Source organism: Cygnus atratus, chromosome 1, assembly GCF_013377495.2.
Source record: "Cygnus atratus isolate AKBS03 ecotype Queensland, Australia chromosome 1, CAtr_DNAZoo_HiC_assembly, whole genome shotgun sequence".
In the NCBI taxonomy this organism is placed as follows: domain Eukaryota; kingdom Metazoa; phylum Chordata; class Aves; order Anseriformes; family Anatidae; genus Cygnus; species Cygnus atratus.
The window spans coordinates 33,049,391-33,072,548 of NC_066362.1; the positions used below are offsets into that span (position 1 = coordinate 33,049,391).

The window sequence follows — 23,158 nt, forward strand, 5'->3', positions numbered from 1 at the left end:
AAATGCACTGTAACTGTTGCACCAGCTGCAAACTTCCAGGTAAGCGCTTTGATTTGCAGATACATCAAACTGTCAAAGAGGAGGAAGCATAATTTACCTAGTAATTCTCACTCCCATTTCAGGATTTAGCTTAACTGAAAGCTAAGCTTTTCCAAGACAATCTGTTTCTACATTAAATTTACACATGAATATTATGCTCCCAAATTTAAATCCAGTATGTGTTTATTCATAGCAATGACATATAGAACACTAAGGGTTACTAGGATCATTTCAAGAGACAAGTGTTCTACTGCATTAGGAAAATATTCACATTAACATGTCCAGTTCATCTGGAAAAGCATTTAACAATTACATACAGTTATACATAGCAGAAATAGGGGAAAACAATGTAGAAGAATCAAAAGCTACAGCTAGGTTCGGGTATGTTTCTACTATTAAGACCAGGTGACATTTCTACTCCTAAGTTACTTTTCATAGCTCTAGCATTATCTCATGGTTTGTAACAAATCTCTGGAGAAATTCCAGTAAAGACAGGACAGTCTCACGCGCATCCCTGCCCATGCCCTCTGCCACAGTACAATTGCTGGGCACCCTTGAGGGCAGCTAGAGGTTACTTTGTCTGTATTATATTTCATCTAAACATACAAAAGCTTTAAAGTAGAAATGGAAGAAAATTCCCCTGCCTCTTTTCCCAACAGGGAGACTGAATTTGGAAGGAGTGGGAGTAAAAAAAGCTGTGTACAGTTTTGCAATAAAGACACATGAAGTGTGGCGGCCTTCTACTCATCTCTTTCATCGTTTTTGAGGAGATGGTTCAGTAACCAAAGAAGGGTGTCAAGTCTTCTTTCATTCAAGGCAAATTAACAGGTTCTCTCTGCCAAAGCTTCTATCCAGAAAACATTGTAAGCAGTACTGAATGCACACTGTCCTTTTGGGAACAAAGTTATTTAAAACAAGAAAAAAGCCATTGATGAGTCCACACAGCAGCTATTGCTTTTATTGTGCATAACAAGGCATGCATGTGTCACAATCTTAGAAGAGTTACAGCTCTATACAATATCTTCATTTAACATAGCTATCTAAAAATCAGAACAAAAAATCAGAACATCTGATCATTTAATACAGTGATCAAAATCACTAGAACTTTGCGGCTGATATTTGAGGTGTTTCTTTTCTTCTCAATACCACCTATCTTAAAGGGTAAAGACACAGGATCGCTATTTTTAGGTCTATTTAAAGTAAAATAAACATAACAAACCCACGAGATAAGCACAAAGTTTTTGTAGTTGTGCTTTAGGAAAGCTATTTCTGACAAGAGAAGCTAAGTTATTTTTCTAGAAATATAGCTGGATAATAAAAGATACAGAGCACATAAGAACAGATTTTAGTCTCAATATGTAATCAACAAACTAATTAGTTACAATTTGAACAACTGTTTCCTCTCTACCTACAACATTCAGGTTAGGTAGCTTTCACTTCTTATCCAAAATAACCTTCTGTTGCTTCTATATCTCATAAAGCATTGACACGTTCTATTGGAATAGTGTCTGTCATTAGGAGAGGATGGAAGAATTTATTACCTGTAAGGATTTGTGAAATATGCTCAGGAAGCTACTGTATGTGTCACTGTACTTCTCTTGATACCATCTTATTGGGAAAACTTGGACCCAAGACTTGGACCAAGCTCAAAAACATTCACACTGAGATCTACTCCCTAACAGATTTGTAAACTGTTGCATGAATGCACTTCATTTGATAAATATGGCAAGAAAAACTGTATATCACAGAACATGTCGTTTGAAAAAAAATGTATCTAATGTCTAGGTTTTCTAAAAGACTTTGATTAGATCAGTTTTCCTGTGCAGCAGTTCTCAGATGCATTGCCTATGTATGCATTACCTTGACCAAGAAGATTTTTTTGTTGTATTTTATTTTTTAAGTTTAGGGTTTCTTTGAGCACCCTGCATATTTGGCTCATGAATGTAGCCCTAATTTAGCCTGCAGTGCTTTGTATTGCAGCAGATCACTGTGGAACTTGTTGCAACATAAGCTACTTCCTTCCTCTATCCTTTAGGACAAAAGAAAAGCAGATCAGAAAGAAGAATACAAATTAAGAATTCCAGTTACCATACAGAACTCTATACCCACAGAAAAAATACACATATGCAGTATATTCTACACAGTCAATGATCCAAACCCTACTCTAACACAAAGGTAATGACTGCTGTAAGATCAGAACACCTACTAGAAATGTAAGGCAAGGCAGCTCTTTGTGTCAGTTGCTTTGTTTTATTAAGTCAGTCACCGGTACTGCACAGGGCCTGCCTGAATGTGCCTCAGTGCTTTGGAGAATTTACAGTGAAACATACTCCCCTTTCAAATCCTCCAGATGAGGAAAAATGAATGAGGGAGATCAGGTACAAAGATTAAGAGAGACGTGTTTAGCAGGGAAGGGTCATTAACATCAAAATTATTGCGCAAGAGATGTTGATGAAACAGACGGTGTGCTCAATCTTTTCTTCAGCACTCTTTTCCTCTTGTGATGGTTCATAAGAAGAATTACTAGAAGAACAAAGACCGTTCTCTGGTGTATTTATTGGCACTCAAAAACAGAAGGGAAGTTAAGAAGTTAAAATGCTTGCAGTAGGGAAGAATAAATGTTTTATCTCCTCTAACATAAGATTGTCATATTTGACGACAAAATAGTAGTTTTCTTCTAATGTGTGCACACAAGATGTTTGCTGCTGGAGCAGTCGTCTTAGCTGAGGTTTTTTAGGCTACTCTTCGTATCTGCTTCTCATAAAAATGTCAACCTCTTAAGCTTTACTTAAATGCTTTCAGACCTGCTCATAACAAACTAGAACAGGTGTGCTTCCCAGTTCAAACATGAAATACAAGCTTACCATTTATAGTTTTGACCTGTTACATGAGAAACACATGTAACTACTTCCCTTGATACAACACTACAGTACCGAAGATGTTCGAAGACTCCAGAGCAGTTTTTACACCGAGCAATGGCCAAAGCTCCCTCTTTATTCTGCCCACGCAGCAATGTTATTATGCACGTGTTCTTTATATCGAAGGTAGCCCTTCCGCTTCCCTTCAGCACTCTCACTGAAGGCTGTGCCCAATAGCCTTAGCTCCAGATTTAGACATAAGCGTTTGTCACTGTTCATGATCTTCTAACATCCCTTCCTGAAATACAAAGTCTCAAGCTTGAAAGTCTACATTATGAAGTTACACAATGTCGGCTTACAGAGGTGGATGACAGCTAGCACAGGATGAATCCCGTTCATGCTGATCCCACTGAAACCATTCCCTGTCCTTTCACCTGCCCAGGAGTTCTTGGGAGAGCACAGGTTAGCATGGCCAAGGGCACACAAGATGACAGTCTAATAGCACAGGAGAGTTTAATAGCATAGGCAACAGAAACCTACTGCACAGCAATACTCTCAGATGCCACAATTAACTACAATAAACATAGCTGTGGAGGACAGAACAGTTCAGGCAACATTTTAAAATACAGTTCATTTGAAGACTAGCTTCTCTTAGTGGGGATTCTAATCTTCCTTTCATTTCTTCTTTAGAAAGTGGGTACCTTTTCTCAAAAGGAAAGAAAATATGGCACTAACAACTGTAATGCTACTGAATTCTGAAACTAAATGTTCAGATGAAGTCATTGGGACCTAACGTATCTAATGTGTCATGGCAAACTCCCTATCTATTTTTACCCCTTCACTGAGTCAATCAGCAGACACTCACTTAAAAGCAACATATATATATCTTTTTACAAAAGAAGATCTTCAGAGTGCTATTGCTGCTGGTTGCATAAAAAAAACAGTGGGTACAGGACATCTCCCTGTAATAGTAATATTGGAAGTCTTCCATTGCTAGAAAATGGAACAAAATGGCAAACACATTTACCATCTACCTAAACTGCCCAGGTTTTAATTAGGACATACACAGTTACACGTAAGAGCCATAAACTCTCAGAAAAACAGTGGTTTTGCACAAGTTAAAAATAGCAATTTAGATAAATGGTAGATCCTGTTGCGTTTTGAATCCTGGATGCAACACAGGATAGAAGAAACACCCAACTTGAACACAGATTGCTGGCAAAGCCTTTGAGTATATGAAGCACGACTGTAGTTATGCAACACAGCTCATCACAGAATGTAAACGTTCAGCAAAATCTTTAAAAATAAAACATCTAGAGTCTTATGCTCAGTTCTATTATACTCCAACACTTAGAAAAACAGGAAAAGTGTTTTTAAAACCAATTTATTAATACCCAAGAAAGAATACTTGAACAAAAACATTTACTTACTAAATACAGTGGACACAAAAAATACATGGCACTAGTGTGCTTCATATAGTCTCATGCTTGTAATGTTTCTGTCAGTCCAAGCTGTAAAACCTCATCTGTTTCTCAGAGCTGAAACCTCTTAACAACTTAGCTTTCAAAACAATAAAAAAACTATGAGATTAGGCAATAGTTTCATGCACTGAACAGGTCCTGCCATAGAGCATCCTCAGAGGAGGAAAGATGGGTGGTTTTACCCATCAGATGTCACTAATAGAAAGAAGCAGTATAAGCTTAAGTAGCTTTAAAAGCAACCCCCCACTATTTTTATGGCATCACATTTAGTTCACTTGTAAACTCTTAAGCGCAGAATTTATTTTATTCTATTCGTACAGCGTTTCATGCCAAAATAAATTTGACATGACAAAAAATTTAAAGAGTTTGTAAGTGAATGATATGAAAAAGTTTTCCTTTCCTCTTTGGGCTTAAAAGCATCCGTTAGACAATATGAACAAGTTTAAAATCCAGCAGCAAGCCTTCAGTCTACTGTACTGCTTTACTTCCCTGTGCACATTACTGTTTATTGCCTTTCATCTGCCATAACAACAATCAGCTAAGGAAGGCAGGATAGAGTTGTGGATGAGAATTTGTCATTCACTGCTAAATAAAAGCATCATAATCATTTGCAGAACAGAAAATCTGGCAATAGGAGAGAGACTTAGTTTATTATCTGTTTTGTAAATATAAATTAAGTTTCATCTGATAACCTTTAACACTTTCTGAAGATTTCATGTGGGCTTCAGAGAAATGATGTGTCTTACTACCTATCTTCAGTAATAAAAGAACACAAAAATTAAGGTTAAAACAAGCAAAGAAATACGTAAGTGTATTGTGTATGTACATACGCGCACACAAGTGATAACAACCTTCTCAAGGAAATACTGAAACCAAAATAACTTCAAAAGAAACTTATCATAAAGAAACCACGTAGCAATCTCTCCTATTGATTCTATAATAAATAACCTGTTCAAGTGCACAGAAGCAGGACAAAAACCTCACAAGTCACAAGTTGCACCACATTAGAGCAAGTGTTGTGTCCCCCACCACAATATAGCATAAGGTAATTCTAATTTGGTGTTTTATATTGACAATTGAAACTGCTACAGGAAAGTTAAAGATCTTAGACTCAATGCAATGACTACAGGACATGTGAAGAAAAGGGGATTAAACAGAACAATAAATAATAATTAGTTCAACAAGTCATTTTCTTTTAAGGTTCTAGCACTACCTACAAAGGTATGGCTATTATGGGATACATGCCAATAACTATAATTAAAAAACCTAAGGTTTTATCAGACTTGCTTTGTAACCTAACATGAAAACCAATTGGTCTCAGTCCTTAGAGTTCACAGGTGAGAAACAGCACAGAAGATAAGTAAGATTAAGTTAATGATACTGCAGTAGTATTATGACGTACATAATGCTGTCTGATCTTCTGAACTGCCATCACCATTTTTTACTGATCCCTAAACTCTAGTAACCATTAAAAAGGCAGGATGGTTAGTGAAAGAAAACACAAAGTACTTCGTTACACTAAGGAGAAGGTTTCGCATGATCTACGTATAAAAGTGCTTCAATGACCAGCTTATATCAAGTCAGAATGTGTAACCTATTTTCTTATGCTTAATAAAAGAAAGACACGCTTTGGTTCTCAGTCTTACCTCAGCCCATTTAAGAATACAAGTCATGCAGAAGGTATGACTGCAGCTCTCAGGAACACCGATCTCTTGTTCTAGAAGGCCGTTCAGACAGATGGGGCATGTGCTACCGTCAGATAATAAAGTAAAACAGGAACAGCTTTCTTCCTTTTCTTCACCTGGTATTATGAACGTTGACACTTAGAATTTTTGTCAGTTTTTTGAAACAAAGTCCTTGTAGATTTGAATAATAAGGCAATAAAACACATTTTTGTGTAGTTGGAAGCAGATTAATCAAGTTTTTGGGTCTAATACAGTCAACATGCTGGCCAGAGGAGTAGTTCCAAGCATATACTTCAGGTGAAAAGTACTGTGCAACATGTTCCATAGAACACTGTCTCACGATTTGCTGTTAAAGTAAATCTAGCTCTAGTGCTATTGATGTCTATTAGCTCTAGTGTTAAATATGGAAAGCATCACACAGTATTTCCTACTGCCCATGGAGTCATTTACTCATTGCTCTTCTGAAATCATGTTAAGTCCACTCTCTCCACACAATACTTAGCCCAGCATATCCTATACTCATTATCTTTATATATACATAGTCTACCTTTATTCTAGTTTCCAGTCTCTGAACTATTTTAATCTGACCATCCTCAAATATTTACCTAATCAAGTACATTTAACAAAATTGGGAGTATTTTTGCATAATGAAAACAGATCCCAATTTAAACAAAAGGAGACGAGCTTTCCTTCAATGAATTTTACTTTAATTATTTTTCTGAATAGCAATTGCCATTTCCATTTTTGTTCTGCTAGTAGAAGTCAACAAGTGAAAAACAGAATTCATGGGAAAGGATACAGGGACTCCACAGAACAAAAAAATATTATGATGAGATAGCAGTTATGTTTACACAACTTCTTTCAAAACAAGCAGCATACTAATTGAGAGAACAAATGTAAAATCTGACCTTTCACAGCTCGAACCTGAATAATACACTTGAACTTTTTCACACACAGACTTTACCTTCCATGCCTTCATGCTTCTGACCCTCTGTGTCTTGAGTACACTGCTTTCTGTTCCTCATCTTCTTACAAAATGTAGTCTGGAAAACATAGAAATAGTTTACACAGTTCATTTATATTGCAACTTGAAGATAAAACTGACCACTATGGACTTAATGAGTGCTCTCCAGTGCTCTCCATTTCATTATACCTTTGTAGAGTAGAAACACATGACGTTAGGAGTCAGATACAGATCTTTTACAGTCTGTTTGCAATTTATGGGTATCATTAATGCTGAATGAACCGATACTTCCAACTCAAAAATTGTCTTTGTTCAACAAATGCAAAGTTTTTGCAGTGTTTTAAGACCACCAATGGTGCTTTAACTTTTAAAAGTTAAATGCATTGCTAAGTTTCTATGCAAACCACCCCATTTAACACTGCAGTAACTAACCTCTTGTAAATTGCTCTTCACAAATGGTTGAAACAACAAAATTAAACACACAAGAACCAGAAGAGCTAGTTGCTTTCCACTCCTAGCATCCCAGTGGTAGTGAAAAGCAAAAAGTGAAAGCAGCTTACATTTGCTTGCTTCTTGCTTTTGCCATACAGTTAGAACTATTAACACCCAGGAGAGAATAAAGGGGAAGGATCTTGCAATATCAAGCAAGAGAGCACTTCACCCGTGCATTTTAGTGAAGTATGAGCAACAGAGAGGATGCACCTTTTAAGTGTTATCCAAAGGAGTTGTATGGAATAGGAATAGCAAAAAGAGAGCATGTCCTTGGGATCAACACCATACAGGTCCAAAGAACTTCGTATCGCATAATAAACAGCAAGAATATGTTCTTTGGATGGCTCACCCACAACATGCAGAATGAAATACGCTTGGAAAAGCATCCACACCTAGGTCTGAATCTCTTGCAATTCAACCTGCTGTGGTCACACCAGAGATCCCATGAACACCTAAACCACCAACCCAACAGCCCTAGAGAAACCAGCACTTTTGTTCTGAACTCTATAAACTTTTTAAACTATTACTATTTGAAAGAACCAATTAAAGCTTCACAAGGGATTGAATGACTGAGAAATGACTAAGATTTACTACGTAAGTATTCAGACCTGAACCAAGCTGACTGAGATTTCAAGCCCTTACTCTTTAATGGCTTTACTAGAAAAAGTAACAAGAGCCCAGAACACCACGATCATGCTTGTCAGCTAAACTTCCTTTATTTCACTTGAAAACTACACTGTTTTTTCTTTACTACCTAGATATCCAGGAGGGTGGGAGAGGCAGAATTTGCCTCCTAAAACTTTTCTTCGGATCAAATCTTTATTGCTTGATCTTGGCAGTAGGAAGTGTTTCAATGATCACTGCTTCTTACTGGGAAAAGAAACACTCCTGCAGATACCCATCACACAACACACTCCTCGCTTTTGTAGGCACCCAAGAAAGCAGGGCTCTGAGCTGTGCCCCAAACACAGTTCATTAAAGAAGTGGTCAAAAAACTGTGAAACTAAGTAGAAATCTGTATTAGAATTCTAAAGGACATCAGTGTTCCCATTAGAAGCTGCTTTTCAAACACACACACACACACACCACCCTCATACATTGAGTCAGCTGGGGGAAGGAAGGAAAGACCCCAGGTGGAAGGAAATTCCGCCTTTTGGTAACCTAGAGCAGCTACCAACACTAATATTAATAGAGGCTGTGCTACAGTCAATGCCACTAAGTTGCAGACAAGCTCTGTTAACACAGCCACCATTGACAAAGCCACCAATAAATAACCTTCGCAGGCTAGGCAAGGATGAAACTCAACAAAAGCCAAACTGCTACAGTAAAGCTTCACATCTTGAACAAGTGAAATCCACAAATCCGCATCAAATTAGGACAGATAAGACCACAGAAAAAACATATCTGAACTTAAAATAAGAGATCAAGGCCTTTTGTTTTCCCTCTGATTTGCAACGGGACTTTTAAGTGGCTTTGGTTCCAAAAAGTTTAAATCAGGTGACGGCGTGCAGTATACATGTTTTATGTTTAAACAGAGACATTCCTTTTGTATGTAGTACGTGTTAACAAAACCTCAGCAATGCTTTCACAGAAGCAGAAAAATCCACAAAAAGTCCTCATTCCTAAGAGCCTTAGGATGCATCACGCAGACAAGAGAATTCCACATTGTGCAAGCACCCGCAGAAAAAAAAAAAGACAGACAGATTTTGGATACCGAATTGTAACTTAAGGAGTAGCAGTAGAGTTCATGCTTATTATAATGGAGGTCTTGAGATAACTAAGGCAGCTCGCAGAAATGGAACCTACAGAAACTCTTTAGATTTTTTTTCCCCAGAAAGAGTAACCTTTCCTTTATTGTACTCTTTTTAGACACAAAGACATCCCAGAAATTCTTGCACAGTGACAGTAATTAGCAAAACTCATCCTAAGATTTTGACAAAATATCAGTAAATCTGAGATGTGCAGCGACTGCAAATGTTTGTGCCGTGTTGCATCGTTCTTCCCGCAAACCTGACATTGAAACAGGTTCTGAGTGCCACTAACGCATTTCACAGCTCAACTTTTTGCCAGTTTGGCACTGTGCATTTCTCACAACACAGGAATTTAATACAAATTAGTTCAGTAGTATTAATATATATTAGTTTATATTTAAAAAGTATAGAACTTCATCAAAATCTATACAGTATTTAACAAATGAACTTCAGAAAGACTATTTTCTCAGTGTTTTAAGAGGGGCTTCACAGCCAGTGGAGTAGCAAGAGTTAATACTAAAGACCACTGTTTATAAAATTAAAAACAGTTAGTAAAAGAGAAGTTAGTGGTTTAAAAAGAACAGGCAGTACAGAAAATAGAGGGTTTTTTTTGTCCCCAGATGTGACATTCCTTTAGATTCTTTTAAATTTAAGCAAGATTTGGAAATATTTCTCAGAATTTTTCATCACAGTTGCACGCCACAGAAGGAATCTGTAGTCTTGGCTGAGGACAGACAGTGAAAGAGTTGAGATCAATTTCTGCGTGAGATTCTCCCAGTTACCAAGCTGTATGATCTTACATGAAGATCCAGTCATGTCCATGACCGATCATGTCCAATAAGGCTGATATATATTTGAATGTCAATAGCTAGAGTACTTACACCAAATTTCCTTCGCTTATGACCAACGTGTTTTTAACTTAGTTACAGCTATTCAGTTGTTGATGTGAGATATTAGAAAATACCCCAAAACCTACATATGCGAGTCATTTAACAAGACAGAAACAAAAGCATAACAACAACAACAACAACAAAAAAACAAACAAAAAACCACAACTCTAAAGAGAAATACTTCTTAAGAATGGGTAAAGATAGGACAGCATTATAGCCAAGATGGTATTTTTCCAGTTTTCAATGGAATTACTTTGTAATGGAAACAGCTTATTTAATCTCACTAAATCTTATTTAATTTGAGACAAAGACAAGAATACTCTGGTATATTAAAGTGAAAATAGTGAACAAGGACACTATCACAAGTACCCCCCTTTTCTCCCCATTATTTTAATGGAGTTAAACATTTAAGTTCCTAGGTTATTATTCACAGGAAATTCCAGTTCTTGTCTTCAAGAAAGGCAAACACCAAAGACATTTCCCAACAGAAGTGCTTAAAGTTAATCATTTACTGTGGGAATAGATTTGTTACCATCGGCCTGAAGAACTTGGCTTCGTGATATACTTGGACATCTCCTTGATGCAGACCAATATGCCATTTAATCACTAAATCTTCTATATCACAAAAATTTAAATGTGACAACCTTTTATGTTAACACAGACTACTACATAGAACTCTACCTAAAAATACAGATGTATTTCAACACTAGTTCACTGCGCATGCAGAGAAAAACCTTGGTCTGTTCAAAGTCATGCAACAGCATGTCCCATTGAACTAAAACCTATCACATTAAAGTCTTAATTTTAGGTAGGCACAGAAAAATCATTGGACAAAAATGCACAGCAGTGTAGCAACTGACAAATGAAATTGTGTCTGCTTTTTGACTAACTACAAGACAAAAATCTTCACAAGCACTCTTCATGCCCAGTAAATGCAACAACTCAATACACTCTTCCTCCAATACGGTTACAATCCACAGACCTGTCTACAGAGAAGTACACTTGTTCATTTTAGAAAGGGGGATAAAAATCAAGAGCATGCAACAAAACCTCCAATAAACAAATGCAAAATGATGTCCAATACTTTTTTATTCTTGTTTCCTTAAGGGACTTAACTTATGAAATGTTTGTATACAACCTTCCAACTTAGACACGCGTTGCATCTGAATTTAAAGGAGTGATTTGTTTTGACTGTTCTGTTTCTACAAAAATGTTTTGTTATTTTAGAAAGAGTAGGGCATTCTACTGCTTGCATTTTTATTTCTTCACTAACTCAAAACACAATCTGTTTCAAAACCGAAACAGTCAGCTATACATTCAGCGTACAGAAATGCATTTGGTTAATAAAACTACAGTAACACCCTTTACTCCCATCAAGTCTGGGGGGGCAACAAAAAGTAGGGCTCTATCCTGCCCTATACATTTTGCTGATCTTTAACAAACCTTGGAAGGAGGTTTAAGACTCTTCCCTCAGCAAGCACGTTTTTAAGGAAAACACATCTTGACAGTTAAGATGTGTACAAAACCAGAGTTTTAGTAACTAATGATAGAACACCGAGAATCCTCTAGAGCTCTCCAAATGGGCTCACCATGACCACTGGACCATTAAGACATGTCCAACTGCTGATGAACATTGAGAACTTCTGCCAAAAGCCCTGTGCCATTGGAGAGATGGACTGAGGAAATGGTATTTCCAGTAGAAGCTGAACACTTGAAAAGATTTTTTTTTTTTTTTTTTACCTATTTGTACCACTTATTCTAGCACAACACATATTCCAAGAAAAGGAAGAAATCACTGTGTATTTGCAAGTGTACATCAGGAACCCTCATAGTTCTTTTTATTCGTAAAAACCTCTAAGCTGTCCGAAGAGCCCGGAAGGTTGACTTGTTTCAAGTGGCAACTCAGTAATGTTGTTTGCCCTGCAATAAATGAGGACTACACTGAGGATCTGGAAGCAGTTATCCTGGATTTGTTCTGTAGCGTAGAGGAATCTCGTGGCCCAGAACACCAGCGAGAATAGAATCAACTGGTGCACTCAAAGGAGACCTTTTAAAGAGGATCTTTACTCTTTGTATGGTCAACTTGCACCTTGTATGCATTCCCAAATGGAATGCCATAGAACCAACAAAGATGCAGAGAAAGAAGGAGACCAGTGCTAAGCTTTGGAGAATGAAGAAAAACCCTTCTTGGTGGTTTAAGCCTATTGATGTGGATCCAGCGTCTAGAACGAATCAGTGCTATTCAGCCAAGGAGACACTGCTGATTTAAAGAGTCTTTGCAAACCCACTGAGGATGCAATTACCCAAGAGAGTTAATCTAATCTAACAGCTTGGTGCCACCAGTAGCAGACATATGCCAAAGAAATTACAAGTAAAAAAATGGGTGAGGGAAAAGATAGAACAGGATTATCCCTTTTGACAGCAGCAAGGTGCTGGAATAGCTAAGACTTTCTTGTCAAACTGCCCCCCTACATGGACATGCCAGTACCTAGATTATCTGCCAACTCCATGAAAATGCAAGGTGAAGCTTGAGGAACTGCTGCAATGGCTCTGATTATCACATCTAGCAGCCTGACCATCAGAAGAGCCATGGGTGTCAAGGCAGATTTAGAACCTCACAGTGGACACACAGGGTAATAATTTCCTTCCTGCATAAGTTTGTAACACAAACTGGCTTAAGACATGCCATAGGGACCTTTTAAAGTCAGGTCAAGGGAGTAGGCAGTATTCTTCACTGAAGTTTAACAGAAGAGCACCTGTAAGACACAGGTGAAACACAGCAGGGCACACCATGGCTTTTACAGGTTGCTATGTGCTGGTACAGACCAGACTGAATTCTAGCTCCTAGCAGTTAAACCCCTTCAGTTTATTGGTCAGGATAAGAAGCTAGCCAAGCAATGTCAGAACCGCTATTTTATGTACAACAGTCCTGACAAGTCACACTGATCTACAAGTTCTTTCAGTGCTCTACATTTCCTAACAGTAACGGGAGAATACTTTATTCATTATACGTTATTCACATGTGTAGCAGAGTGTAATCACCTTATAGGGCTACTTAGAAGTCACTATCCAAAAAGCTTCAGTACAACAAAGAACTAAACCAAGCATGCTGCCAATTTCAAAAAAAGGGCAACATTTATATCATAAGACTCGCATTTTGCCATAAATACCTGCATCAACAGCATGATGCCAACTTAACAATTCTTATTTAAGAGCTTTATCAAAGCTAAAAGAAACCCCCAACTCAACAGATTTACACACATCCAGACTGACAGCATCAATAAATAGCATCAAAAAAAAAAAATAGCATCAAAATGAGCGTCACCAACAAGTATATATTAAGGGAACATCCCATATCTCCTGTACTGGGAAACTTGTGCATAGGCCAAGCACTCCTTCATGCCAGAATCCCAGCCATGCAGCTGGCCACCTGATCTACCAGCCTTTGCATTCCTCTCCTTCTCATCAGTTTGTATCTTGTATGCTGGAACAGGCTCCCCAGGGCAGTGGTCATGGCACCGAGCCTGCTGGAGTTCCTTGAAGTGTTTGGACAATGCTCTCAGATACATGGTCTGGTTTTTGGGTGGTCCTGTGTGGAGCCAAGAGTTGGACTCGATGATCCTTGGGGGTCCCTTCCAACTCAGGACATTCTGTGATTCTAATAAAGAAAAGTAGGTAGGTAGGCTACAGAAGAAATGCAGTATTAGTACTGAGGAACAAGAGATAACAAAAGGACAAAGTCAAAGGTCTCGTGCTAAACATCAGTTGATAAACATCAGAGTCTCTGGCAAAACTCCAAATACCACCCCAAGAAGCCATCTCAGTCTTAAGTATGCAACTTAGGAGAACATGGGGCACTAAGACACAAAGTGTTATACCCCTACCCCTTCCGAAAAAAGGAAATACACATGTGAGGGCTCTTTTGGTCTCTACTGCTTTGCTCACCAGAACCATAAAAATCTACACAACTACCAGGACATCCCACAGGAAGACTGGTATTTCCACCAGACAGGAAAGGTATCATGTTTGACTAAGAGAGTTAAAACAAAGGGATACTCACTCTCTTTCAAATGTCTTTGTCAAAAACGCACTGAAGAAAGTTACCTCACACACATCCATCCTGACCGTTCTACCACACAAGGCTGAGACCCATTTCTGAGGAAGCTCACAAAGAAGTGAAGAAGAGCTGGTAACAAGCTTGCACAGCAGTTAGCAGCTTTGAGACATGACAAATTTGAGCTGGGTACCAAACTAGTTACCTTCCTGGCACCGATGCTTAATTACCTACAGAAAGCAAATTTCATTTCTCATCTTTCTGCACCACCAACCGTAACATACTTTGTCCCACTAGGATAGGTGGCAGAAGTTTGGGCCGTGTCCTGAACTTACATTAAGAGTTCATAGCCAGCAAGCCGCAATGAGAAACACTGTCTCGGCAGATTCCCTCTGCAAGTCAATCTGAATCGGTTACCCAGCGTTTTGCATATCTGTGAGGTTAACTCAGACCACGTGAATTTACATACATAAACTATGGAGAAATGACACCTCTGCATCATCGGTACATTCGGCGTGACCACTGAGAGCCAAGATGGCCAGCGCTTAGGCATGTTTAGTTCTGACTAAGAACTAAACGAAGCTAAGCTTGTTAATCAGCAAGGAAAAAAAAAATCACTTTTAGGAGTTGTAATGGTGCAGTCTCATTTGATTCAAAGTATATATTCACAGCTGATATCTAACCTGCACTTCAAAGCCACACTCATCTCCTTACCGCCTCTTTAGAGAGATTTCTCTTGTCTGTGAGCAAACACCTTTCTGTTCTGACAGGGGACAAGCCTTACTCAAGCCTATGTCAGCTCCTGAGGATGTAGAAGTGCTGGGGACAAAGCTGCATAGCTTACCTACGCATCGGAGTAAGGCTACTTGGCAGGGTAGTTGCTCAGTAGGACTGCCACTTGTAACGCTGCTTTCCAAAAGCATCCTGAATTACAAAAGACAAATCCCAGGCCTAGTCTGTACAGAAGTTTATGGCTGGGCCCACGACAGCCCTAAGACAGGGTTTAACACATCATGGAGCCACTACCTCACGCAAAAGCCAGCTCATTTATACAGCGGCCAGGATGAACAGAAGCTTCTGAGGACTGATACAAGATAAAATGTACACTCTCAGAAATTAAAAGAGGACCTTATTTTGCTTTCCAAAGCAGTTATTTTCAATACAAGGCAATAAGCCCAGTGCCTGTTGTGCTGTTCCATGCGTATGGTGAGAAACCCCCCAGAAAAAGCACTGTGCCACGACTATTCCCACAGGGAGAACACACCTGTGTGCCAGGGCTAAATCACGCTGCTCCATACACTGCTGATAAACACGCAGGTATCGCAGCCATTAACATCACACACAGAAATACGCAACAGAAAACAGACAACGCGACGTCCTCTCACAAAATGTACAATTCAGCACTTAGATGTTTCTTCTAAGCAGCCCGTGACTGAGACGTGTGAAATTGAGATTTGCAAACAACAGGAACTAATTGGGGATTAGATACTATTGTCATGGTGCACACGGTTCAGGCAACTAAACCAAGTCAGCATAAACTCACGACCCCGTCTTCTGCTGCCGAGGGTCCTTAGTCACACGTATACTTTTGCAGCTGGAAGGGATAGCATTACATACCAAAGTCAGCAAAAATGGCTCAGCCATTTCCAAGAACAGTTAAAGCGTTTTTTTTTTTTTTTCTAGCCACTTGGAAGCAAGCACCAATATTTTCACGCTTTCCACCCAAGAGCAGATACTTGGCAGTGGGTCACCGAGATCAAGAACATGCTTTCCACACAAGTAACCCTTCCAGACCTAGCCAGGGCACAAATCTGAAAAAAAAAAAATAGTTTGCATTAACTCAGGAAAACTGTTAGTCGTTGCATTTATTTTCTCCCCATAAGTTAGATCTGTGCTCAGCATACACTAATAATTTCAAGTTCCTATCCCATTGCTACTCTGCACATGCAGCATTCCCACAAGATGAATGAGCATACTTCAGCCAGTGCTATGGCAACACAGCAGGGCTTGCTGCAATCACTTCTCCGATGCTAAAGAAACTCGGAAGACCATCTTTATGTTTCGTAATACCATCCTAAACATGCCCAAGCGGTGGGGCTTACGCACCAGGGACGCAGGAGATGAACCAAAAACACCTTGCAAAGACAGCGAGAAGTGGAAAAGCTAAGACCTTTTAACAGGGGAAGGAAAAAGGATGGCAAAACCAGTAGAGTAAGAGACAGAGTAAAACTGACCTCAAATGAAAAGCTCTAGGGTCACAGAAATGGCAAGCATATTTAAGAAGTAAAAAAAAATAAAAAATGTGGCAACAAAACCAGAGCGGTAGGTGATTAGAATATTATATTGAGCCAAAAAAAGAGAAAGGGCTGAATCTAGCAAAGGAAGAAATAACATGTAATTGTCCATTTACAGATTACCATTATTTTTTCTTCCACCTACATTATGGTAGTCTTATTGCTCAGCTTCTGAATCTTGAATTCCTGCAAACAATGGCATCCCTTGAATAGAATTATGCAGTCCATAGGCTCCTGTATCATTTTCTGGATTTAAACTGAAAAACGCACTCCAGAAGATCACATAGAACCATACCCACACCCTTGTTAAAAATACACTGAATTTGAGTCCTCTATTAAAAGCCTGCTGTTCTTTCATTTTAAACATCAAACGAAGAGTTCAGTGATATAACATGCTCTTTTGGAACCTATGAAAACCTTCATCTCCATAAGAACTAATTTCAGCTTACATTCAAAACACACAGGCATTGATTTACAAACAAACAGGACAAAGCAGCATGGCCATTTCTAAGTGTTTTGCCTTGCTGAGGCATACGCTTAAAGAAGTACTAGATGAAAGCTATGATGTCAAAAACCACGGTTCTCGAGCTCCTTTTCCCTTTGAATAACAGTATTTTATAAGCTGAGGTCAAAGACCTACACTAACCACTTATAAATGTCAGACAAAAAACACTGTATTTTTGGAAAGTGGTGTAAAAATACGGAGCTTGCATAGGTTTTATCATGACAATTGAAACAATCTTGAGCATCTTATTTTGCACAAAATCTCTTCCAGTACTTGTAGAGCAATGCATTAGATGCTATTTGAGAAGTAGCAGATAGTTAGGGAGTAAGCAGTTTCAATTACTGTTCATCTGGCTTTCACAGCCCTTACTTACTCAGTGATCACTTTCAAGGTGGCTAAAATAAAGCTAGAAAGATATAGCCAGGAATGGAAGACAGGGATTAGAGAGAAGGTTTCCTTGACACCAGTAGCAACAGACAAAAGGTGACACAAGCTATTAGCCACAAAAGGGGGGAAAACCAGACCTGAGCTTGAAAAGGTATCTCAAACTCCATAATCTTTACCTTCAACTACTGAGGACAGTCCGCTAACAAGAAAACATGTAAATCACAATTTCGGGGTACTTTCACCCTAGAGATTGCATCAAGAAATTACCTATAACAAAATAATACTTGGCTGTGAGCTCTTAAATAGCAAAAGCTGGGTTGATTATAATTGATTACTGTATCTCATTGCAAAGCTTCCAAGAGAAGTTTCCCATGTCACCAGTGCTGGAAGCTACTTACAGCGCTGAACACCATCCTCATTCACAGCTTCTTGCCACAAAAGCAACTACAAAACAACTGCTGGTGCCAACTAGCTTTTCTCAGAGTTGGATTAGGTGCCTTCTTGCTCAGACTTGGGAAATTGCATTTGAAAAAAAAACAACACACAATTGCGCTGGTATAGAGAGAAGGGTATACGTTACCTTCGTTGCTACGGGAATCTTTATTTGGTAGCACCTCATATGAAACTCCAATGAGTTCAAGGTACTAACACACTGCTTTACTCTGTTTCACAGTACTTGCAATTACTTCTCGTACACCTATCTATAGTCCACAGGGGCCACTACCTTTTATATCACAGGCAGCAAACTAAGAACATTTAAGACAAGCAGAACTGCACAGAAGTGATTATTCAGTGCCTGTACAGAAGGCAGAGCGTTTCATTGTCTCTCCTTCTTGTATCTTTAGAATCACTGAAGTAATTTGTTCTAAGCAGAGAACAGCCTAATTAACGCAGCTCATCTGTCTTCAGATTCTACCTGAAAACACAAGTGTTGAGTATCATTACAGCTCAGTTTCATGTAAAACTCTCCACTTCAAAGGCAGAAGTCTTCCCTGCTGCAGTTCTGTCCTGCGGTGCTATCAAGAGGTATGGACATACGTGAGGACTTCTATCCAGATGCTGATCTCAGGGATTTCCCGCTCACTGTTACTGTTGGCAGCCTAATAAAAGCCAAGTAGCAAGAAGAGAGACACGTGTTAATGCACTTGACGTTTCCAGGCAATTTCATACTAGTTTGGAAGAGTTCCAGACGTTGAACGGGTCAGTCAGGTTTACTCGCAGATAGCATCCTTGAAGGAAGATCACTGTTAGGCAGTGCTTACAGACCTAATAGCAGATGAACAAAGACTGCATTTTAATGGGAGTCCACCAATCCTTAAATAACCTCTGCATTAAAACAGACATCATTATTAGCATCTATTAGAAAAAGTGACCAGATACTGCTTTTTGCCACAGCATTAGACTTTAGATAAGAGCTTCTGAAAGACTTATTTCTTCAATATTCTGCTTGATAGCAAAAAGCAAAATTTTTCCCCAGTTCTCTCTACATCCTCATTCATATATATTTTTATTGTACATGTATGTGTGTGAAAGAATCTGAAATCATCTCAGAAATTTAAGAATGCCACTGGCCACAGAATCAAATACAGTTGCTGTGATGATGGAACAAGCATGGGTTGCACCCTGATTATTCCATGTACCAAACTGTGACCTAACGTAGGGACCATTCACCAAGTCATCCTTAACCCTCTTCAAACACAAATACACAATGGTATAAAAAAAATTTGCTTTATAGAAGATTGACAGATAATTTCTAGTGAAAATAATCCAATATCTGGATTATTATTATTATTAACATCAGAACTCAAATTTTGCATTTTCCTGGGGGGGGGGAAGTAATACTAGTGTTATATCAAGATAATTTATAGAAAGTATTACTTAATAATAAAAGGTGAAGGGGTAAAAATATTCATTTTATCACCATGTACACCAATGTAATGTGCAGATACACATATGCCTACATGTGTACATATATTTGTTACCTTACTAAATGTATTTAATACAAAGTTTATTTTAATCTTGCCTACTTTGTAGATAATTAAACGTGGTATTTTGATCATCCTTTGTCACGTCAGTTAACAACTTTGCCAGCCCAGAGATGACAACTTTCACATTTGGTTAAGTTTAATTAGTTTTCCTTAAGCCTTTTAGTTGGAGAAACAATCAGAAGTGCCATAAAAATAAGCTGTAGTAAAGCAATATGTTTCTACAAGCAACAGGCTTTTAAAACAACAAAATAAAACTGTCAGGGAAAAACTGTTTGTTGAATCTGGTGTGGGCCGCTGAAGTACAGATCGTGCATATTCAGCCTTTGAGAATCCCTCCAACAGTGACTCGGCCTTCAGCACGCCATCAAACCTAGACGTAGAGACGTGATGGACAGCTGAACATTAAAAGACACGCACGCATTCACCTTCCACCAGCTGCAGCCCTTCATGTGTTATTTCATGACTGCACACCGCTAGCTTCCTACTCAGGGGAATTGTCCATGCTCAGGTGGTTCGGGGTACCAGAAGCAAGCAACTCGCAGACCCAGAAAGAGATGTTCACAGCTTTTAGCTTGCAAACTGTACCTATCACCTCAGTTAACAACCTCACAACCTCATTGTTGGCTTAAAAAAAAAAAAGTCACCGCGCTCATATCCTCTCAGATCAAGGTCGCTACCCTTCAGGGTAGAGCAGACTAGTACACACACATGAAATAACACGTGCCTATGCTGCCGAAAAGCCACGAACTAGTTCTTGTTCTGAAGCACTCTACATAGTGCGCACATTAGAAGCCTCTGATATCTATGGCTATAGTGTTAAATTTATACCTTAAACCTAGTTCTATCTCCAAGTTGGCAAAATAGGCAAAAAAGAAAAAAAACAACGTTGAGACTTATAAAATCTACTTTAATCTCAAATGCATTTCAGAATTCATTCATACAAGTTGTCAGCACTGAGGAATCTTCTTGGACATCAGTAGGAACTAGACTGCACGTTTCTGTTACTGTTAACTGGCAGGACGTTTCCTACCCCTCACCTTAGATTGTCAGTGAAAAAGAAAATCGCAGTGCTGAAGCAGTGGACTCAGCAGGCCAGGTTTCAGTAATTCTGGTACTGGCACAACAAGTCAGCCCATCCAACTTTTTCCAACAGCGTTCTGCCACTCCCCCAATATACAACATTAACTGAAACAAACCACCCTTACGGCAATTGCTATATAAAGCAAACTTTAGCTAACCTAAGTTTTTGCACTTTTTATAATACTCAGGGCAATGGAAAACTGAGAATATTCAGCAAAGAAACTCTGTAACAGGTAAAAGCAGATGTTTGTAACCAGAGCAGAACCATTACGCATCACGAGCGGAACCATATACAAGTTTTATAAAGCCAGAGGCTAAAACTCACGTATAAAGTGTGACTCAAACTACAGTCAGTCAAGAGCAAAAAGAAGCTCTTTATCGCCTGTGTGGTTTAAAAGTGACAGCTGAGTAATTGTAAAACAACAAACTTACACCTCCATGTTGAGTCAAACTCAAGATCCTTCATGTACTGTGCTTGAGCTCTATGAATTAACGTTGAAAAAACCTCACCAAATTCCTGGAGAAGCATTCCCTGTCTTAAAGTGATCCGAGCACAAGATAAACTAGTGCCTCCAGTTTTATTTTTATTAGAGAAAGCCTGAAAAACATTCTGTTTTAAGACAATTTGGATGAGAGAGAAAGAGAGATGATGTTTTTCTGAGGCCACAACGTTCTTGTCCATTCTGCATATTCAGAAGCAAACTTTAAGTCACGTGGACCATAAAATAAAATTGGTGTATTTCTTACGTGGGCCATCTATCACTCTGGAGGTCAATGCATCAGCAACTGTAAACTACTGAAATAAAACCTGTTGAAGTTTGACATTGTAACTTTCAGTAAAAACCTAAATAATACCCCGCCCTCCCCCCCCATTTCTCTTGCCTCCTCTAAAGAAAGCAAACAAAAGCTATTATATTCACAAAAAACAAACAAACAAACAAACAAAAAACAAACACTAAAGGAAACATTTGGAAGAAGTTCTTGGGAACTTTTCCAAGCCTTCTTCATATGGCAAAAGAGAATGCTATTTTTTTGTGCACGCGCATCTCCAAATACAGCTTCCCAAAAAAGAAAAAAAGAAAGAGTCATGGTTTACCCTATATGATCAACCAACTAACATTGGATTTTAGTCACCGACATTTCATTTAAGAAATCCACTCTTTATGTTAAGAAAGGAAGAAACCATGACAAACTGACTAGAGGCTTCCCCTGCTCTCCCATGCACAAGACAGTTTGAACACCCAAATACTAAAATTCTAAGCTAAACTACAACTCACTTAAAGCTCTGACCCAAAGGAGAGTTAAAAGCTCGATGCGTTAACGATACACAAACACGACACCAGCCACTAGAGTTAGCTTTTTTTCCTAAAAAAAAAAAAAAAAAAAAATACGTGAAGTCTCACAAGCGGTTATCCAATAACAAGGGCATTCCGATCCATCACACACTTATCGTTTGGGCTGGAACAGCCACGACAGTTTCTTCACATTTTTATGAAGTGATCCTTTGCCAATGGTAGACTTAGTCACTGATACCAGATATCAGTAACGCTTTGGGCTCTCTCTCTGTTACCTCGTTCTTCCCGAAAAGTTACTTTGCAGCGAATATTACGGGAGGAGAGGGGTTAGTCCTACCAAACCGTGCTGCGTTCAGGTGCCAAACGCGTTGTCAGAGCCGGCCACGCTGGGGGCCGGTCTCCCAGCCCCCTGCACACTCGCTGAGGAGCCCCAGGACGGGCAGCGCTGCGGAGCACAGCGGCGGCGCCCCGGCGGCCTGCCAGCCCCCTGCCAGCCCCGCTCGGTGTCGGGCAGCCCGGGACGGGCTCCGGAGCCGCCCCGTTTTGGGAGCCGGCCGGCGGGGACAGGCAGGCCGGGAGCAGCCGCACCGCCGGGCCCTGAGGGAGGGGAAGGCCCCGCCGGGCCCGGGCCGCCCCCCGGGCGCTCCCCATCCCCGCCGCCGCTTTACCTGGCGCCGTCCCCACCATGGAGCGGAGCCTCCGGTTGTCCCCAATGTCTCCGCCGCCGCTGCTGCTGCTGCTGCCGCTGCCTGGGGGCTTCCTCCAGCGGCTCGCCGCCTGCCTCCGGGGCCGAGCGGCGGAGCGGGCTCAGCGGCCGCCGGGCCACATGTCCGCCGGGACGGGACGGGGCTGCGCGGTACCGGCGGGGCCCGCGGGGGGGCGCTGCGCGGGGAGGGAGGGGAGGAGGCGGCGTGGCGGCCGCCAGCGAGACGCCTCCAAACCGCCCCGCCCGCGGCGGCATTGTGGAAAGGTCCTCCTGGGGGCGGGGGGCGGCACCGGGCGGGGAGGCGGGGCGGGGGCGGTGGGCACGTGACCCGCCGCCGGTTGGCGGGGCGGGGAGGGGCGGTGGGAGGGGGTTGGGTGGGGGGGGGGAGGGAGGCGCGGGGGCGGGCTCGGGCGCCCCCTGCTGGCGGCGAGGCGGAGGGGCGCGGCCCGGCCCGGGCGGCGGTGGCGTCATCACAGCGCGACGGGGGGAGGGGGGGCAACCCCCTCCTTCTTTCACAGCCCTCCCGTCTTCGTTATTTTAGTAACCTTAACCCATTTCGACCCGTTGTTTTAATAAACTTAACCCAAAGCAGCCTCTGTCTGTTCGTTGTGCGAGTGTGGTGTGGCTGGTGTGGCGCAGCGGGGCGATGAGCACAGCCCTGCGTATGCTGGGGGCGATGGCCATGGCCA

General features: G+C 40.5%; 1 protein-coding gene across 3 annotated transcripts in view; it reads right to left on the reverse strand.

The window, feature by feature from the left end:
* The window catches only part of SCAF11 (SR-related CTD associated factor 11), a 45,879-nt gene extending 23,144 nt beyond the window's left edge, over window positions 1–22,735 (reverse strand). Inside the window, exons 1-3 of one of the 3 annotated variants that reach the window (XM_035543937.2) lie at window positions 22,432–22,735; window positions 7,028–7,106; window positions 6,025–6,179 (exon numbers count right to left, since the gene is read on the reverse strand). In XM_035543937.2, coding sequence (XP_035399830.1) covers window positions 6,025–6,179; window positions 7,028–7,088 — 216 coding nt within the window. In that variant the 5' untranslated portion in view covers window positions 7,089–7,106; window positions 22,432–22,735. Of the gene's footprint in view, window positions 1–6,024; window positions 6,180–7,027; window positions 7,107–18,316; window positions 18,453–22,100; window positions 22,180–22,431 lie in introns of those variants that run through there. The other 2 variants (XM_035543939.2, XM_035543936.2) reach the window with 2 other exon arrangements.
* Window positions 22,736–23,158: the final 423 nt, after the last annotated feature.